This window comes from Jaculus jaculus, chromosome 8, assembly GCF_020740685.1.
Source record: "Jaculus jaculus isolate mJacJac1 chromosome 8, mJacJac1.mat.Y.cur, whole genome shotgun sequence".
NCBI lineage: Eukaryota > Metazoa > Chordata > Mammalia > Rodentia > Dipodidae > Jaculus > Jaculus jaculus.
In genome coordinates, this window is record NC_059109.1 from 128,474,304 (window position 1) to 128,487,189 (window position 12,886).

The 12,886-nt window shown below is 45.6% G+C and overlaps 1 protein-coding gene across 1 annotated transcript in view; it reads left to right on the forward strand.

The window, feature by feature from the left end:
• Positions 1 to 12,886, forward strand: part of Cse1l (chromosome segregation 1 like) — a 47,716-nt gene continuing 34,830 nt past the window's right edge. The window contains exons 1-3 of the mRNA XM_004663880.3: positions 1 to 132; positions 5,263 to 5,358; positions 12,411 to 12,553. Of these exons, the coding sequence (XP_004663937.1) occupies positions 5,274 to 5,358; positions 12,411 to 12,553 (228 nt within the window). The 5' untranslated portion in view covers positions 1 to 132; positions 5,263 to 5,273. The remainder of the gene's footprint in view (positions 133 to 5,262; positions 5,359 to 12,410; positions 12,554 to 12,886) is intronic.

The following is a 12,886-nucleotide window of genomic DNA, read 5'->3' on the forward strand; positions in this document are numbered from 1 at the left end:
CCGTGCCCGCAGCCTCGCCGCCGCGCCATTTTGCCAGGGTTTGAATGTGAGGCGGAGCAGCGGCAAGGAGCGGGTAGCGCAGGCTACAGTCCGCGGCTGGGATTCCCTCCTCCGTCCCCGTGTCCCCACGAGGTGAGGCTCAGTGCGAGCAGGGTGGTTCTTGGGGCCCGGCTGAGGGAAGGAGGAAGCATTCCGGTGCCTTCCGAACAAGTCGGAAGCGAGGACCGCGCCTCTGGACGAGAGCGGAATGCGGGCCTCGGCTCGGGGCCGCGCTCTCGGGGCCCCACGCCCCGCTGCGTGGCCGCCCGACGCCCAGGCTCGTTGCCTGCGGGGCCTGTGAACCGTCAGGGTCCCTGAGGCCCCGGCCTTAACGTGAGCCGCCCGAGCTCCCGCCCCTTCCCCTCCAGCGCCCCGCTGATTGGCTGCGCTGCCGCCTCGTCTCTTGATGGCGGCCGCTCATTGGTGGAGCCCGCGCGTCGCTTCTCGGCATGCCGGGCCCCTGCAGCGTGAGCCGTGTGCGGCGGCGGCGGCGGCGAGGCCTGTGGAGGCCCGGCGGGTCCCCTGGATGCCGGAGGACCCAGGAACTCAGCCCTCTGCTGCCTAGCTGTGCTGCAGCCTCCGCCGCCGTGGTGGTGTTCGCGTACCGGAGACCATAACAGACGCCCCGGGATGATGGGGGGGGTTCCCCCTCTTCCTGGGGCGCCCGGGCTTTGGAGTAAGATGCTCCGGCCCGTGGCAAACTTAAGTCTCCCCCTAGCAGTGTAGTTCGGCTCCGTCTCTTAGATTCTGTGTCGTGTTTTGGTTTTGGAACAGCCGGCCCAGGCGCTTCATCCCCGACCGAGCCACAACCCCACGTCTCAGACTTGCATCTCCTTACCTGCACAGTGACCTTACCCACAAATGCCCCCATCAAGCGGCTTGGAGGATCCGTTAAGCCGTTGACGGCGGCGGCACTTCGCCCTCCTGCCCGCTGCCCCTTCGCCCCCTCCGTCGCCGAGCTGGCCCGCCCTTGCTTCTTCCCTAGTACCCCGCGCGAATCTCCCTTCGCCCTCTGCTTGTCTGACTTTTTTCGATCTGTGCAGGGCTGACCCCTTCCTTGCCTTCAAGTTCCCCTCTAGGGACCTGAACTCCGGGCTCGTCGTTGTCAACATCGCTCTAGTTGTTCCTTGCTCTGTAGCATGTATCTTATGTCTTTCTCGGGCGCTGGGATATAAGCTCTTGGAGGCAACTTGCCTGTCCTGTTTTTACTACTGTATTTCACGTGCGCCTGCTACGTGGTACATACATGGGTATTATTCTTTCTTTTTAGTTTGGGCTTTGTGCGAGTGTGTGTGTGTTATTTTGATTTTTATTTATTTGAGAGAGAATGGGCTTGCCAGGTCCTCTAGCCACTGCTTACAAACTCTAGATGTCTTCACCACCTTGTGCATCTGGTTTACATGGGAACTGGGGAATAGAACCTGGGTTCTAAGCCAAGGGCCTTAATCATTAAGCCATCTCTCCAGCCCCTTTGTGTGGGTTTTCGAGGTAGGGTCTCGCTCTAGCCCAGGTTGACCTGGAACTCACTGTGTAGTCTCAGAGTGGCCTCTAGCTCCTGGCTATCCTCCTACCTCTGCCATCTGAGGACTGGGATTGAAGGCGTACACAGGTGTTATGCTTCCATGAAGACACAGTAGGGGGCCCTTTACACACCCTTTTTAAAGTTTTTTTGAGGTGTGGTCTCACTGTAGCTCAGGCTGTGTTGGAATTCATTATGTAGTCTCAGGGTGGCCTCAAACTCATGGGAGTCCTTCTACCATTTTTCAAGAACATCATCAGAAATCACAGGAAGTAACGGTTAGAGGAGATGAGTAGTGGATAAGTGCTAAATTCAATCCACATATAAAAAGCCAGGCATGGGGGAAATACAAAAGCCAGGGTGTGGAGACGGAAATTGTGGGGGCTCCCTGGTTAGCCAGTCTAAACAAAAGGCTATGAGTAGAGTAGGTAGGAGGATCATCAAGAATTCAAGGCCACCAAGACTACATAGTGAATTTCAGGTCAGCCTGGGCTAGAGTGAAACCCTACCTGGAAAAACCAAAAACAGTTTGTGCTGAGATTAAAGGCTGGTCTTGAACTCTTGGTGTTCCTGCCTCTACCTCCCAAGTGCTGGTATTAAGTATGTGATGTGGTGCCTGTCCTAAGGCTGCTGATAATTGATCCCAAAGAGTAGCCTCTGGTTTTGCCTGGAAACCCAGCTGGGTATTGGACATGCTGACTAACCCATTTGGCTAATGCCACAAATGCTTACTAAATGACTGTCGTGTGTCAAGTAATGTTGATGGTCCTGAGCCTTCAGAGACAAACATACACAGTCCCTTGCATTTGTGTAGGGAATAAGTCAAAGGTAATTTCCAAGTGAGAATAATTTCTGTTAACACAAACAGATGCTAAATGCCCTTTGAGACATTGACAGTGGGTGAAATCACAGTGGTGCCCATGTTGAGATAGAGGAAGAACATTATTCCAGTTGAGAACTGTCTTGGCTGGTTTCAGAAACCAAAAGGCTTTTGTGACTGGAAGAGCCAGGACAAAAATAGATAAGTCAGCTAGGTGCCATATTGCATAGGCATTGACATACTGTAGAGTTTGGTAGGTGTGTGTGTGTGTGTGTTTGGTACTTGTGTGCACATGTGTGTGTCCCATGCATGAACATGTGGAGGCCAGAAGAGAGCATTGAGTGTCCTTTTATCTGTGTATTTCCTTGAGACTAGGTCTCTTCCTCAACCTGAAACTGCTGACCTGTCAACAAACCCAGCAATTCTTCATTCTTTACCCTCTGCAGACTGGGTTTGTGGGGTGGGGGGGTGTTCAAGATAGGGTCTCACTCTAGTCCAGGCTGACGTAGAACTCACTATGAAAGTCTTAGGGTGGCCTCAAACACAATACTCCTACCTCAGCTTACCTACTGCTGGAATTAAAGGCATGCACCACCACTCCTGGCTCTAATTTTTTAATTAATTTTTTAACAAAGACTGTGGTATCATATCCCCTCTTCGACTTTCCTAGAGAACACTCTGTCTTTCTCATTAGTGGGATTGTTAATGTTCATTGTTGGGTAATTGAGGCCTGCCTCACTTAGTGTGTTGGGTGGGCAAGCTGTGACTTAGAATATTCTTGCCTCTTCTTCCACAATGGCTCCTGAGCCTTAGAAGGTCTGTTAGCATTCTGGTTTAGTGACGAGTTCTCTGTAGGCTGTACCACAAAAACAAAACAAAATTTATTTATTCTGGTTTTTCAAGGTAGCATCTCACTTTGGTCCAGGCTGACCTAGAATTCACTGTGTAGTCTCAGGGTGGCCTCAAACTCACAACAATCCTACCTCTGCCTCCCGAATGCTGGGATTAAAGACATGCACCACCATACCTGGCTCAAAACAAAATTTACATGTGTGCATATGTGTATAGCTGTACACATACCATGGTCTCTTGCTGCTGTAAATGAGCTGTCTAGCTTTATGTGGGTGGCTAAGGAATTGAACTGTGGGCTGACAGGCCTTGCAAGTAAGTACTTGTTTTTTATATTTTATTTATTTATTTGAGAAAGAGAGAGAAGAGGCAGAGAGAAAGAATGGGCATGCCAGGGCCTTCAGCTACTGCAAACTCCAGAAGCATGTGCCCCCTTGTGCATCTGGCTTACGTGGGCCCTGGGTTATCAAACCAGGGTCCTTAGGCAAATGCCTTAACCACTAAGCCATTTTCCCAGCCCCACAAGCACATACTTTAAAAACAGATTTTTATTAACAACTTCCATGATTGTAAACAATACCCCATGGTAATGCCCTCCCCCCACTTTCCCCTTTGAAACTCCATTTTCCATCATATCCCCTCCCCCTCTCAATCAGTTTCTCTTATTTTGATGTCATGGTCTTGGCGTGGTGGCGCACGCCTTTAATCCCAGCAGAGGTAGGAGGATTGCCATGAGTTCAAGGCCACCCTGAGATGACAGAGTTAATTCCAGGTCAGCCTGGACCAGAGTGAGACCCTACCTTGAAAAACCAAAAAAAAGAGGGTCTTGTGTAGGTAGTGTCAGGCACTGTGAGGTCATGGATATCCAGGCCATTTTGTGTCTGGAGGAGCACGTTGTAAGGAGTCCTACCCTTCCTTTGGCTCTTACATTCTTTCCCCCACCTCTTCTGCAATGGACCATGAGCCTTGGAAGATATGATAGAGATATCAAGCAAGAATTTGTAACCACTGAACCATCTCCTTATTCCTGCTTTTTAAATGCACCCCCCCCCCCCCAGTAGAGTCTTGCTCTAGCCCAGGGTGGACTCCCAACTCATGGAGATCCTCCTACCTAGCTTCTACAGTGCTGGGACTAAAGGTGTGGGCCACCATGCCTGCTTAATACTTTAACATGTCTAGGGCCTGGGAAGATGGCTCACCTGCTAAAGATGCTTGCTTGCAAGCCTGCCAACAAGAGTTTCATTCTCCCCAGCATCCATGTGAAGCTGGAGGCAGAGTAGCCTCTGTGACTGTGATCCCAACGTGCTTAGGGCAGTGGGAAAGGAGCCAAGAGAATACCAAAACAGGCGAGTTAGCTAGACTGGCACACACAGCAGCAAAACTGGACCTTGTCAGACAAGATAAAAGGAGATGACCTAATACTCTGAAATTGTCCTTTGACACCAATTTAAAAAAAAAAAAAATAAGAAAGAAAGAAAAGCCATATTTAGAAGAAAAAGATTCTTGCCAGGTGTGGTGGCACATGCCTTTAATCCTAGCACTTGGGAGGCAGAGGTAGGAGGACTGCTGTGAGTTCAAGGACACCCTGAGACTACATAGTGAATTCCTAGCTAGAGTTAGACCCATATCTCGAAAAACAAGCAAACAAAAAATCTCAAGTATGATGGTGCACACTTGGAGTCTCAAATCTTGGGCTGGAGTAACTCAAGGTCACCCTGGGCTACATGAGTGCATATTTACAAATATGTGTCTCAGATATATGACTACGAGAGAGAAGGCTGTAAACTAATATAAAAGGATTCACGGCCTGGTAGGGTGATACATACCACAGTCTCAGCACTTGGAAGGCACAAGCGGCAGGATTGACATAAGTTTGAGGCCAACCTGGTCTATATAGTGAGTTCCAGTCTAGTGGGGTATAGAATGATACCCTGTTTCAGAAAAAAATCAAAAAGTATCATTTATTTAACTCGCTGTTTGCCAAGTGACCAATTATCCAAACTACTACTTTTTTTTTTTTTTTTTGCATTTTTAGATTCTGTTGCAATGGAGCTCAGCGATGCAAATTTGCAAACACTAACGGAATATTTGAAGAAAACCCTTGATCCCGATCCTGCCATCAGACGACCAGGTGAAGAGAGTAAATGTTTTCGGTTGCCTCAATACAGGCTCAGGAAGACCTTTTGGCAATTTGCCTAGTTAGGTGTGGTGGCACACGCCTTTAATCCCAGCACTCAGGAGGCAGAGGTAGGAGGATCGCCATGAGTTCGAGGCCACACTAAGACTACAGATTGAATTCCAGGTCGGCCTGGGCTAGAGCATGACCCTACCTTGAAAAACCAAAAAGAATAATTTTCTCAGGAGCGTTTATAGCGTGTTGGTTGGTTACCACAATGATCCTGGCAAATGGTGGGTAATTTGATTTTGAATAAAATTAAGTTTTACTTAAGGTCTTCTGAGGTTAAGTTATAGTTCGAAATAAAAAGATGCTTAGAAAACTATTCCATGAACTTTCAGGAAATCTCATGTAAAAGCCTGCCTGCTTCAGAGGATAAATAAGGGCATAGAGATAACTGATTACCAAAAAGTGATTAAGTGAATAAAACAAAGTAATTGGTTACTGCTTCTTTTTTGTTTGTTTTTAAACATTTTTTGGCTTGTTTTTGAGAGAGAATGGGCACACCAGGGCCTCCATCCACTGCAAACAAACTCCAGACGCATGCACCACCTTGTGCATCTTATGTCTTATGTGTGGGTCTTTAGGCATTGCAGGCAAGTGCCTTAACTGCTAAGCCATCTCTCCAGCCTCGACATAAGTATTTTTTAAGAAATTTAAGGCAGAGGTAGGAGGATCGCTGTGAGTTCGAGGCCACCCTGAGACTCCATAGTGAATTCCAGGTCAGCCCGGGCTAGAGTGAAACCCTACCTCGAAAAACAAAAAAACAAACAAACAAACAAAAAGGCTGTATTATATAAGCCGGGTGCAGTGGCGCACACCTTTAATCCCAGCACTCGGGAGGCAGAGGTAGGAGGATCACCCTGAGTTTGAGGCCACCCTGAGACTCCATAGTGAATTCCAGGTCAGCCTGGGCCAGAGTGAGACCCTACCTCGAAAAAAAAAAAAAAGGAAGAAATTTAATTTAATTTTGAAGACTTGCCATTCTTACCATTTGCCTACCCACACCTCCAGGAAGGCCCTTGTTTCTTCTCTTCTTAGTGGTCTCAAGTCCATAAAGAACATATGTTCCTCTGCTCTGGGGACAGAGGCTGGACAATGAAGAGCAAGAATTAAAAATAGCTCGCTTTCTTAGATTTCCTTTGGAAGGGAGTAGTTGGTGTGTCCAGGAGACTACCCTTTTGTCAAGATAGGATTGGAATGAAGGATCCCTTCAAGTTCTGTCAATTTGGTCCACTCCTGTGGACCCACTCCAAGGGAGGGAGGGCACATCTTTTGTTGTTATTTTCAAGGTAGGTCTTACTCTAACCCAGGCTGACCTGGCACTCACTTTGTAGTCCTAGATTTACTTTGAATTCACAGTGATCTTCCTACTCTTTATTTATTTGAGAGAGAAAGAGGCAGAGGGAAAGAATGGGAATACCAGGGCATCCAGCCACTGCGAACGAACTCTAGAAGCATGTGCTATGTGCATTTGGCTTCAGTGGGTCCTGGGCAATTGAACCTGGGTTCTTTGTCTTTGCAGGCAAGTGCCTTAGCTGCTAAGCCATCTTTCCAGCTCATGTTCTTTTTGTTTTTGAGGTAGAGTTTCTAGCCCAAGCTGGCCTGGAATTCACTGTGTAGTCTCAGGCTGGCCTTGAATTTACAGCAGTCCTCCTACCTCTGCCTTCTGAATGTTGGGATTAAAGGTATGCGCCACCACACCTGCAATGTATTTTCGTTTCCTTTTTTTGTTTTTTCATGCCCTCATTTTAAAATGGTGACATAAAAAAAATTTCAAACAGTGATGGAGATGTACCTCACTGGTAGATAAGATTGCTTGTCTAGTATGCACAAGGCCCGGGTTTTGATACCCAGTGTCACATAAACTGAGCGTAGTAGTACAAAGTGGCACATGTGTCTGCTGCAGTTCATTCGCAGCGGCTGAAGGCCCTGGTTGCCCATTCTCTCTCTGTCTCTCTTCTATCTCTGCTTGCAAATAAATAAAATGCAAAAAGAAAAGGGCTGGGGAGATGTCTTAGAGGTTAAGGCACTTGCCTGCAAAGCCAGAGTACTCAGGTTCAATTCCCCAGAACCTATGTAAACCAGATGCATAAGGCTCATGGAGGCCCTAGCGTTTCCATTTTCTACTTCTCATAAATAAACAAACTAACCAACTAACTAAAGCCGGGTGTGGTGCCCACGCTTTTGGGGGGGGGTGCACTTCCCGGATCTTGGGAGGCAGAGGTAGGAGAATTGCTGAGTTTGAGACCTCCCTAAGACTAGTGAATTCAGGGTCAGCCTGAGCTTGAGTGAGACCCTATCTCAAAAAACAAACAAACAAAAACCTAAAACATTACTTGTAGGACTCTTATGAGCAGTCAGTTGGTAATCACTGATGTCATTTTTGTGAATCAGAAATTCCTCTAACCTGCCTGCTCTTCAGAATGTAATCATGCACACACAGGATTTTGGAAAGGCTCCCTTGACACAATACAGGAACATTGTGTATAGTAAGTAGATAGACTCATGTTAGTGGCTAGTTCTATCTGCTGTGTCTTCTCTTTTTCTTTCTTTAATTTATCATTATTTTTTTTTTCTGGGCCGGGTAACAGACCCCCATATCCCTGGCCTGGCCGAGCCCAGCCCAGCCCAGTCTATTCAATAAAAATGATTTCTAAGCCAGGCATAGTGGTGCACACCCTTAATCTTGGGAAGCAGAAGTAGGAGTAAGGCCACCCTGAGACAACATAATGAAGTCCAGGTCAGCCTGAGCTAGAGTGAGATCCTACCTCGAAATGCCCTTCCCCCCATAAAAAAGATGTGTTTTCTGAGAGGTCACATCCGTGTTCCTAGTAGTGCTTATAGAAGTAATGTGTTCCTGGATAAAGGAAACCTAATTGCTCTAATCGTCTTAGAATTTCCCAGAAAGCCTATGTAAAACATTGCCTATTTAAAAAAAAATTTTTTTTAAGCTGGGCATTGTAGCACATGCCTTTAATCCCAGCATTTGGGAGACAGAGGTAGGTGGATCACTGTGAGATCAAGGCCACCCTGAGACTACATAGTTAATTCCAAGTCAGCCTGGGCCAGAAAACCAAAAGAAATTTATTTTTATTTTTATTCATTTATTTAGTGTTTTTAAAAATTGAGAGCAATAAGGTAGTGTAGAAATAAAGTGGTGTTTCTGGGAAGTAGAGGCAGACTGGCTCAGAATATCTCTCCTCCCCTGATGCTGGGGATGAATCCCAGGCCTGGCACCTTACTAGACAATCACTATGTAGAAGTGTGTATCAGGTGCCACTGTGCTCAGTAGGTTACTGAGATATGTGGATGAATGTGGAAGGCTTTAGAGGTTCCTTGACTGCAAAAACATGTCAATATAAATGGCTCTGTAAGTGAGGGAAGTGAATGCAGAAAGGCATTAACATGAACTTGTAAGAAGATTGCTTCAGGGCCATGGGTACAGTTCAGTTCGTGCGTCTTTACCTAGATGCCCTGAATTCAATCCCCTTCACTGCATAAACCAAGTATGGTGGCACATGCCTGTAATCCTGGCACTTGGGAGTTGGAGGCAGGGGCATCATAGTTCAAGGTCATCTTTGGAGTTTAAGACCAGCCTGCACTACAGAAAATCCTATCTCAAAAGAAAAGAAATTGCTTCAATTGCAATTTAGAAGAGACATGAAAGAAAGTTTATATGGATTTTCTCCAAGTCATGAATGTGCTGTGTTGCTCTGCATTTAGTCCTGGTGTACATCCCTGTAATTCCAGCAGTTGGAAATTGGAGGTAAAACCAGGAGTTCAAGGTTCTCCTTGTTCACATAACAAGTTGGAAGCCAGCCTGTCTGGTGGGTGTGGGGAAGAAATACCCATACCACCTTGACTGATAGTTGTAGACCAAGGGAATTTATCATAGAATGTAATTCTAGGTTGAAAATACATAATGTAAATGCCTTGTTATAAATTTATTTATTTTGGTTTTATTTTTTCAGGGTAGGGTCTCATTCTACTCCAAGTTGACTTGGCACTCACTCTGTAGTCTCATACTAGCCTTGAACTCAGAGCAATCCACCTACATCTGCCTCCCAAGCACTAGAATTAAAGGCATGCACCTCTATTCACTTAAGGCACTCACATGGCTTAAACATCTTTCTTTTGGTTTTTCGAGGTAGGGTCACACTCTGGTCCAGGCTGACCTGGAATTAACTATGTAGTCTCAGGGTGTCCTCAGACACATGCATGGCGATTCTCCTGCCTCTGTCTCCTGAGTGCTGGGATTAAAGGCGTGCGCCACCATGCCCAGGTTTTAAATTTCTTTTATTTTTTCTTTCTTTTTTAATTGAACTCCAGAAGCATGTGCCACCTTGTGCATCTCTTTTACGTGGGTCCCAGGGAATCAGACCTGGGTCATTAGGTTTTGCAAGCAAGCACCTTAACCGCTAAGCCAGCTCTTCTTTGGTTTTCCAATATTAGGTCTTGCTATAGCTCAGGCTGACCTGGAATTCACTATGTAGTCTTAGGGTGGCCTCGAACTCATGGCGATCCTCCTACCTCTGCCTCTCGAGTGCTGCAGTTAAAGGCCTGTGCCACCACACCCAGCCTAAATTTCTTTAAAAAAAACAACTTTCATTTATTTGCAAGGGGATGTGAGGTATAGAGAAAAAATATGAGAATAGAGGTACTAGGGCCTCTTAGTATATTGCAAACAAACTCCAGATGCATGTGCCACTTTGTGCATCTGGTTTTACTCAAGAAATATTAGGTTAGGGTTGGTGTAGAACAAGGATGAGACTAAGTCTTCAGTGATGAAAGTTGTCTTTAAAAATGAGGATCATGCTACTACCAACCTTTTTGGGTAGAAGTGACAACTTACTGAAGTAATGTATGTAAAATAAAGCACCATACCCACGTGGCTGCTGTTAGCATGCGCAACAAGATAGGATGTGTGTCTTTTTTTTTTTTCTGTTTGGTTGTCGAGGCAGTCTTACCTCTAGCCCAGGCTGGCCTGTACCCAGGCTACTGGGTGCTGGGATTAAAAACATGCTCAGTGAGATATATGACTTTTTTTTCAAAATATATTTTGTTTATTTGATTTTTTATGGGGGGGGTGGAGGTAGGGTCTCACACTAGCCCAGGCTAGCCTGGAATTCACTATGTAATCTCAGGGTGGCCTCGAACTCATGGTAATCCACCTACCTCTGCCTCCCAAGTGCTGGGATTAAAGGCGTATGCCACCACATCCAGCCTTATGTGTTTATTTGAGAGAGAGGGAAAGTGATAGAGAAAGAATAGAGAGATAATGGGCTTGCCAGGACCTCCAGAGACTGCAAATGATCTCCAGATACATGAGCCCCATTATGCTCTGACTTATGTGTGTTCTGGAGAATCAAACCTGGATCCCTCGGCTAGCAGGCAAATGCCATAAACTCTAAACCATCTCTCCAATCCCAACTTTTTTTTTTTAAAAGAAAGTTTTATTTAAGAAAGAGGAAGAGGCAGATAGAGAATGGACGTAGCAGGACCTCAAGTGCTACCTTGTGCATCTGGCTTTGCATGGGTACTGTGGAATTGAACCCAGGTCCTTGGGCTTTGCAGGCAAGTACCTTAACTGCTGAGCCATCTCTTCAGCCCAAGATGTATGATTTTTTTGTTTTTGTTTTTGGAGATAGAGTTTCACTCTAGCCCAGGCTGACCTGGAATTCACTGTGTCGTCTCAGGCTGGCCTCGAACTCACAATGATTCTCCTACCTCTGCCTCCCAAGTGCTGGGATTAAAGGCTTGTGCCACCATGCCTGGCTCTAGGGATGTATGACTTATCCTAACATATCATTAATCTGTATGGGGAGCAGCTTCTTCCGGTGGAGTGAATCTTATTAGATCACTTCAAAGGTGGGTGACAATTGAGTGAGTTGGTTGATGGTAAGGTGATTAGAAAACTGAAGCATTGCCAGGCATGGTGGTATATGCCTCTAATCCCACCCAGCACAACGGAGGCAGAGGTAGGAGAATCATTGTGAGTTTGAGGCCACCCTGAGATGACACAGTGAATTCCAGGTCAGCCTGGGCTAGAGTGAGACCCTACCATGAAAAACTAAATGGAAAAAAAAAGAAAGAAAACTGAAGCATTATGTAAATTTGATTTATACAAACCATTTAATAGATTTTAAAAAGTGAAGCTCTGCAGAGCTGACAATAGGCTATGGAAAAATAATCTGTCCTTATTTATTGATTTGGTTTTCTGAGATAGGGTCTGTCTTGCTATGTGGCTCCCTTTATAACTCAAGTTGACCTAAAACTCATTATGTAGCCCAGACTAGTTTCAGGTTAAGGGCTGCCTTTCTGACTCCACTTCCTCAGTGATGGGGTCATAATTATGAGCCACCTGTCTGTTCTAATTTCCTTTTGTCCCCTTTATTTAAAAAATATATATATTTTATTTTTACTTAATTTATTTGAGAGAGAGGCAGATAGAGAAAGACAAAGAATGGGCATGCCAGGGCCTCCGGCCCCTGCAAACAAACTTCAGGCATGTGTGCTACCTTGTGCATCTGCTTTATGTGAGTCCTGGGGAATAGAATCTGGGTTCTTTGGCCTTGCAGGCAAGCACCTTAATCACTAAACCATCTCGCCACCCTTAACCCTCCCCCCATTTTCAAGGTAGGGTCTTGGTGTAGCCCAGGCTGACCTGGAATTCACTGTTGTCTCAGGCTGGCCTCAAACTCAAACTGATCCTCTCTCTGCCTCCTGAGTGCTGAGATTAAAGGCACTCCATTCCTCCAAGGACTTTCCCTCAGTGGGGTTGTTGGTATTTACTTTGGGGTCATGAATGCCTGTCTGTCAGCCTCAGTGAAGGGGGACAATGTCTCTAAGCTACATCTTTCCACCCTGTGGCTCTTACAGTCTTTCCAATGCTTTTTCTGAAATGTTCTTTGAACCTTGCCTTTATACTTTTTTATACTTTAAAGATATAAAGTCAAAAGATTTTTTATTGTAATGACAAGTCTTCTAACATGATTCTTTTACAGCTGAGAAATTTCTCGAATCTGTAGAAGGAAATCAGAATTACCCATTGTTGCTTTTAACATTGCTGGAAAAGTCCCAGGATAATGTCATCAAAGTGTGTGCATCAGTAACCTTCAAGAACTATATTAAAAGGAACTGGAGAATTGTAAGTGTTTGAGGAACATATAGCACCCTTATATGTTTATAAACAGCTCTCCTAAGAGGTTCAGACATAGGTTACATTTTCTCATTGAATTCATGTAAATTCCTTCAACTTCAAACAGGTTTCTGGAGAGTGTGGAGACATATGGTACGTGAAAAGTCTAAATGAACAATTGTAATTTTTGTTATAGGATAGGAAAACTAAAGCTGGAAAAAATAAACATTAAATTTTTTTTGTTTGTTTTTGAGGCAGGGTCTCACTCTAGCTTAGGCTGACCTGGAATTCCCTATGTAGTCTCAGGGTGGCCTTGAACTCATGGCGATCCTCCTACCTCTC